This window comes from Xenopus tropicalis, chromosome 7, assembly GCF_000004195.4.
Source record: "Xenopus tropicalis strain Nigerian chromosome 7, UCB_Xtro_10.0, whole genome shotgun sequence".
NCBI lineage: Eukaryota > Metazoa > Chordata > Amphibia > Anura > Pipidae > Xenopus > Xenopus tropicalis.
The window spans coordinates 111,791,593-111,798,045 of NC_030683.2; the positions used below are offsets into that span (position 1 = coordinate 111,791,593).

At 42.5% G+C, this 6,453-nt stretch overlaps 1 protein-coding gene across 1 annotated transcript; it reads right to left on the bottom strand.

Moving 5' to 3' along the window:
• Positions 1 to 4,310: 4,310 nt before the first annotated feature.
• socs3l (suppressor of cytokine signaling 3-Like) lies at positions 4,311 to 5,265 on the bottom strand (the record flags this gene model as incomplete). Its single annotated transcript, NM_203661.1, is given in 1 exon segment — positions 4,311 to 5,265. A coding segment is annotated over 1 exon segment (636 nt). The 3' UTR covers positions 4,311 to 4,520.
• Positions 5,266 to 6,453: the final 1,188 nt, after the last annotated feature.

A 6,453-nucleotide genomic window follows, 5' to 3' on the forward strand; every position in this document is an offset into this window, starting at 1 on the left:
TGCTCAGTAGCCAAGAGCCAAAGTAAATTCCTGAGGGAGGTGGCCAAGTGGGTTATAAGAGAAGAAAAAATCCCAAGTGATTAAGGGGACGCTGCAGCCTTACTATTAACATTTGAGCAACAGGAGTGGCAGGTATATAAAGATTTCAAAGAGGCTGTTCACTACATTTTTGTGTGGGGGGTTTACATGTCCTTTATATCTCAGCAAAGCTAATAATAATAATAATACTGAAAACTCCCTGTGTGATGATATCTCAGCATGTCCATTACAGAAAGAACAAATAATTGACAAATACAATTAAGAAGCAAAACACAAAGTTCACTATGTTTTTGTTTTAATTTTCCCATATTATTTTTCGATATGTTCAAAGGTTATTACTGGCATAAATCAGTTTTTTAGGCTCTGGCCGCTGGAGATGATTCCTCGTGCATTGTACTGAGACCTCTCCAGCACCCAAAGTGTTAAATGCATACATACACACATACATACATTAGTATCACATAAATAAAATGAACAAAAAAAACCATACAAATGTACATATGTTTCTAACAAATTCTTGGAAATAATATTTTTTTTAATGTGGCTGCCAAATACATTTAGTATTGAGGTTCATAAAGGCCTTCAGTGGAGTAAGTATGTAGGACTGGTCTGGAATCAATCCTATACACTTTGTGGTAAGATAAACTTCTCTACAGGTAATGCACATAGAATAGGCTTATACTATATTCATCAGATGTTTTTCCATGATATATAGGGTGGTTACTTTCTTTTAAAGGGAAACTATACCCCCAAAATGTATACTTAACCAACAGATAGTTTATGTTGTGTTAAGTGGCCTATTAAAGAATCTTACCAAACTGCAATATATATATCAGTAAATATTGTCCTTTTACATCTTTTCCCTTGAGCCGCCATTTAGTGATGGGCTGTGTGCTCCCTCAGAGATCAGCTGACAGGAATTAATGCAGCTCTAACTGTAACAGGAAGTAGTGTGGGAGTAAAAGGCAGAACTCTGTCCATTAATTGGCTGATGGGGCCTAGCATGTATGTGTGCCTTGGCTTGTTTGTGTGCACTGTGAATCCTATAATCCCAGGGGGCGGCCCTTAATTCTTAAAATGGCAGTTTTCTATTTAGGATTACCCAATGGCACATACTACTAAAACAGTATATTTTTATGAAAATGGTTTAATTAGACCAAAGCAGGGCTTTACATATGAGCTGATGCAATATATTTTTATAGAGACCTACACTGTTTGGGGGTATAGTTTTCCTTTAAGACTGCTTCTTATGGTTTCACACCTCTATCTGAAACTGCCACTTGGAGCAAACAGTTGCCATCTTTATATGTAAGCACCCCATCATGACTGCGGGTGCCCATGAGTATAGAGGGCCCAGTGGGACCCTGACTGATGACCTATTTCAATAAATGAGTCTGGAAAACTTTTTGATTTATCGGGAGATCTAAAATGGTTTTGCTATTGGCCTTAAAGAATAAGTAAACCTTTTTTTTTTCCTATGAGTAAAATTACTCTAAACAGCCTCCAGAATTACCTACCTTTGTCCCAGCATTCTCTCTGACCTGGTTCCTCAGTCAGAAGGTGTTCTTTTTCTTTGCTTCCTTGTGCAGAGTGAAGCCCCGCCCCCACTTCCTGTTCAGTTCTCTCTCCAATTTGACAAGGTTGTTGGAGTGGAGAGCCTTCTGTGCATGCCTGGAGGCAGCAGGAGCCATTCTGTGCATTATCAGGGTTTTTTTTTAAGAGAGACCTGAACAGGAAGTGGGGGCGGGGCTTTACTCTGCACAAGAAGCAAAGAAAAAGAACACCTTCTGACTGAGGAACCAGGTCAGAGAGAATGCTGGGACAAAGGTAGGTAATTCTGGAGGCTGTTTAGAGTAATTTTACTCATAAATAAAAAAAAGGTTTACTTATTCTTTGAAGTGGCTTCACACTGTCCCCATAGGATACTTTCACTCTGGACACTGTCTGCAATGTTGTTTGCCTAGTTAATTGGGTGGAGGAATTACGCTGATCTAATGTTTTCATATACATGTCAATAATATCATTACTGTATATGCATACTTATTGGTACGTGTATGTTGGCCCACAGATCCTGACCAATATACATGTACTATAGGTATTGGTCACTTTGGGAATTGGGCAGGCTTGAGAATTTCATCTGTGGATGCACCATGTCAGCCAGTTCAAGGTTGCAGGAAAGATTGGAAGTCGGACATACCGTGCCTTTGGACTTTTTAGGTGGAGAGCATACCCAGTTAGACACTGTATGGCCTTGGTTGGATTGTGGTAGGGCCACTGTATGGCCTTGGTTGGATTGTGGTAGGGCCACTGTATGGCCTTGGTTGGATTGTGGTAGGGCCACTGTATGGCCTTGGTTGGATTGTGGTAGGGTTCCATGGGATGTGGGAGGGCAACCCTGTCACTTCTAGCTGGTTAAAGAGCTCCCACACATTCTCTGAACAAAGGCACAAGCAGCCATTTGTCTTACTGACAAGCTTATATATTAAATAAACAACCTTTCTAGCAGTCATTACATGCAACATCTGCAGCAGAAAATAAATATTAGCCCAGTAGCACTGCACACACCTATCTGCAAATGCACGGGAGAATTACTGAGAATTGCCTCTGCTAAAACACATGTAGAGACAATTATCAGTAAATGATCAGCATTGTCTATTTTAGTAACCCTGTCAAGTACCTGCTGCTAGTAGCTCTGTGTGTCTTCACCCTTAAGGTGGCCATACATGCTAAGATCCGCTTGCTTGCTTGGCCCTGGGGCCAATCGATCGAATTAGAACAACGGGTATAGACGTCTGTCGGTTTGGGGACCGCATCAACAAGCCAATGCGATCCCCGATCCAACTGATTTTCAAACCTGCACTGGTCGATTTCAGGCCAGATATCGGTCGGGCAGTCCTGTCATTAGTGCCCATACATGGGCTGAAAAGCTGCCAAATTGGTCTAAGAGACTGATACTGGCAGCTAGAAGCGGCCCATGTATGGCCACTAGATGTTTGTCATCATTTATAAAGACTGGGCAAGATTGCACCTGGGCAGTAACGTTTAGCAACCAATCAGTGATTAGCCTGTTCCATCCAGCTGCAGGTTGAGCAGTGAAAGCAAATACCCAATTGGTTGCCATGGGTTACTGCCCAGGTGCGAATATGACCCCTGTTTATTTACTGCGATGTTGACAATATGCAAAAAGTTTCTTTGGATGGGAGTGAATGAAGCCCTGGCTGTGTCTGTTTGCCCCTTTATCAATTATCACCAAGTTTAAAGCCATAAAGTTCAATTAGGAAGCTAACCGGCAATGGCATTGTGACATCCCTCACTGGACATTTCACTCCATTTATGCTACTGCAGCTTACAATTGAGCTAATATGCATGACATTATGTGCCCTCCTGTAAGGAACCAGCCATGACTGGGATAAAGTGTATCATGGTTTCTCGCTCATCATTCTGGGCATGTTCATGCTGACAGAAAGAGATGTCCACTGGGATAGAAAAAAGTGCAATTAAAACATGAGCAGATCAAACATTTTATTTCAATACACAATGGGGGGTAAATGCAATTTTAACAAAACCTTTTAGAGATAATGTACTTGGTACATGTGGCCCATGGCGCAAGTATAGTGTATGCAGTGGTGCCTCCTACACACTTCTTCACTAATAATGTGCAAGCATTCTCTGATATCGTATGTCAGTGGACATATTCATAAGCCAAAATGTCATTTCCTTTTGTCTGAGGTTTAAATTGTATGTACCACCCAAGGTGTAAAGTTGGCCGAATGCAAAGATGTGGTTATTTTCAACCAAACTGTATAAGCATTGGTCTAGGTGTGGGGTCCCACACAAGCACCAGAGGTGAACACCTCAATTAGAGAACCATATTGGCTTATGACTCTCACTATGGGGTCATCAGGCCTATCAACCTGGCAGGCCACACTCAAATATTGATCTATTCAACTTGCCATGGACAAATCAGTTGGATCTCACAATCTGACTATCCATACACTTAACCAATCTGCAAAATATAACACTGATCTGCCCAAAAGCCAACTGGTTGAATATCTCAACAATGAGCTGTTGTCCATTCAACTTAAATTAGAGTTTTCTGGTGCTCGTTTCCCTATAAGCTTATTTTCAGTTGTGTCACAGTTGTCATTTCTGTATCCCACTGGCTGAGAAACACGTATACATTAATAATGCTAAGAAATGTCCTAAAATGCCACTAGTGTTTCCACAAAACTCATAGTTACACACAAGTAAATAAATTCACTACAAAATTCTTGTAAAGCTATTTTGGCTGTCTGTTCAGTATTCTGAGGTTCAGGCAGGAAATTATACAGGTTTTTGTCCTCCTCTGAGTATCCCCTGTTCAGAAGAAAAAAAACTACTTCATTTCATTTTAAATTGTGATTGGATAACAAATGGATCAGTATCTTCTGATCTAGAAGTTCCTTAATGCTCCATCTTTTAAAAAAAATGCATGGGTCTATCTAGTTTCTAAAGGCATTTCTAAGCATTTTAGACACCGGTAGCTCCTCCATGTTCTCTCCTGAAGAAGAAGCTTCAGCTGGCATGTTCGCTACCACTGTCCGTTTACATAAATACTGAAGGGAAACCACTTTGCAATTCAGCGGCTGCGTAAGCATGAGAGGAACAGGTTGGTCGTTCCCTTCAATGTAGCACAGGTTGGAGTCAGATTCTCCTGCAGCTGTAAGACGCATATAATGCTCCACCAATTTGACCACACAAGGAAATGTGTGAGGACTCTCTGCCCCGGCCACTGTCTCAAGATAGAAGGAAGGACCCTCAAGCTTAATGCGTAGGTTTGTGATACCGGCAGATGTGCGAAGGCTGAGGGTAAAAAGATGGTGATGATCTGAAGAGTCACGAATAAGGAAGGAACCGACAGGCTGGTCAGATAGAAGCTTTTTAGCTTCTGTGCCGGACAAGGTACTCCAGTAGTAGCCGCTAGCTTCCAATCTTTCAAGAGCAGTCTCGACCCTTTCATAGTCCCCACAGAACGACTTATAGTGGTAAGACAGCTGGGCAGCCTGTCGATTCATGGCTGCAAAGATGGATGATGGACAAGGGCAGCGATGAAAGCAACTCCAGCGAAGTGTGACCATCGTCAGGCTAATCGACCTTGGCCACTGTGTCCTGTGAGAAGGATGAGCCAGACAGGTTGTCATAACATGATACTCATGGCTCACCTCTATCCATCTTCCTAACTCACCTAGAAAAAATAAAGATAAAAATGAACCACAACAGGCAATTTTAACATTATCAAAAACATATTAGCTTTGTAGTGTCAAGTTGGTACCAACAGTTGTGAATTGAATCAGGCGATCTGTTGATCTGGGCCTTCCCTATAGCTAAACCTTCTCTAAATACAGGGATGTTGGAACTGGGCAAAGGTATAGGAACTGAGCACTGGGTTCTATGGGGGAACTATAACACCTTCATCAGAACATCATGATTAAACACCGTGGGGCGAATAGCCTTGACAAAAATGACTGGGTCTTGTTGAGGAACTGTTAACACTACTAGATTCAATCAGAAGGCATGGCATCAGGGCCGGAACTAGGGGTAGGCAGAAGAGGCAGCTGCCTAGGGCGCAACGATGGGGGGGTGCTAAGCAGGTGTTTACCTCTTATGCCTACCTCACTCCACAATGTTTTGCACCCTGCCGCCTTGACACCCTGCACTCTCCTACAAGAATGTCATTGCGCAAGCGCGTGTACACGGGAGCAAAGAGGGGATGTGAGAATGCGAGGTAGGCGGCCAGGTTGCCTAGGGTGCACAGTCAGCTTGCCCTGCATTAACTAATTAAGCTATTTCAAGCAAGCTAAAAAACAGAGTAATGGCGGCCATTCATGGGCCAATCAGGTACACTCTCCGAGCGAGCAGCCTGTATGGAAAATAAAGGGAGGGAGTACAAGGGGCCATACACACTCTTTCTATTGTTACAATGCTTTGTCAAGCAGCATCTTCTTCATCTTCCGAATCAGTGTTGGACTGGGGGGTGACGGGCCCACCAGGGCTCCCTCCCGGCCCAGTCCGACCCTGTTCCAAATCCCCATGCACTGGCCATCAGTAGATGCAATTTTCAAACCTGCCTGATCTCTGCAACAACTGATATCTATAATAAATGCAGAGCTGTCAAAAAAATGTTTTATATAGTGAATAATGCACCCCCTGTTGTAAAATATGTGGATATTAGATGTCACCTGGAGTTCCATCACCTGTATAAATGCACAAGGCCGAAGGTCATGAAACTCCTCTGTGACTTATAATATCCATATATTTTACAACAGGGGGTACATTATCACTACATAAAACATTTTTTCCCCACCACTTTACTTGTGCGTGTATGGCCAGTTTATCTTGAGGAAGGAAAACAAATTTCACACGGTGCAGTAGATA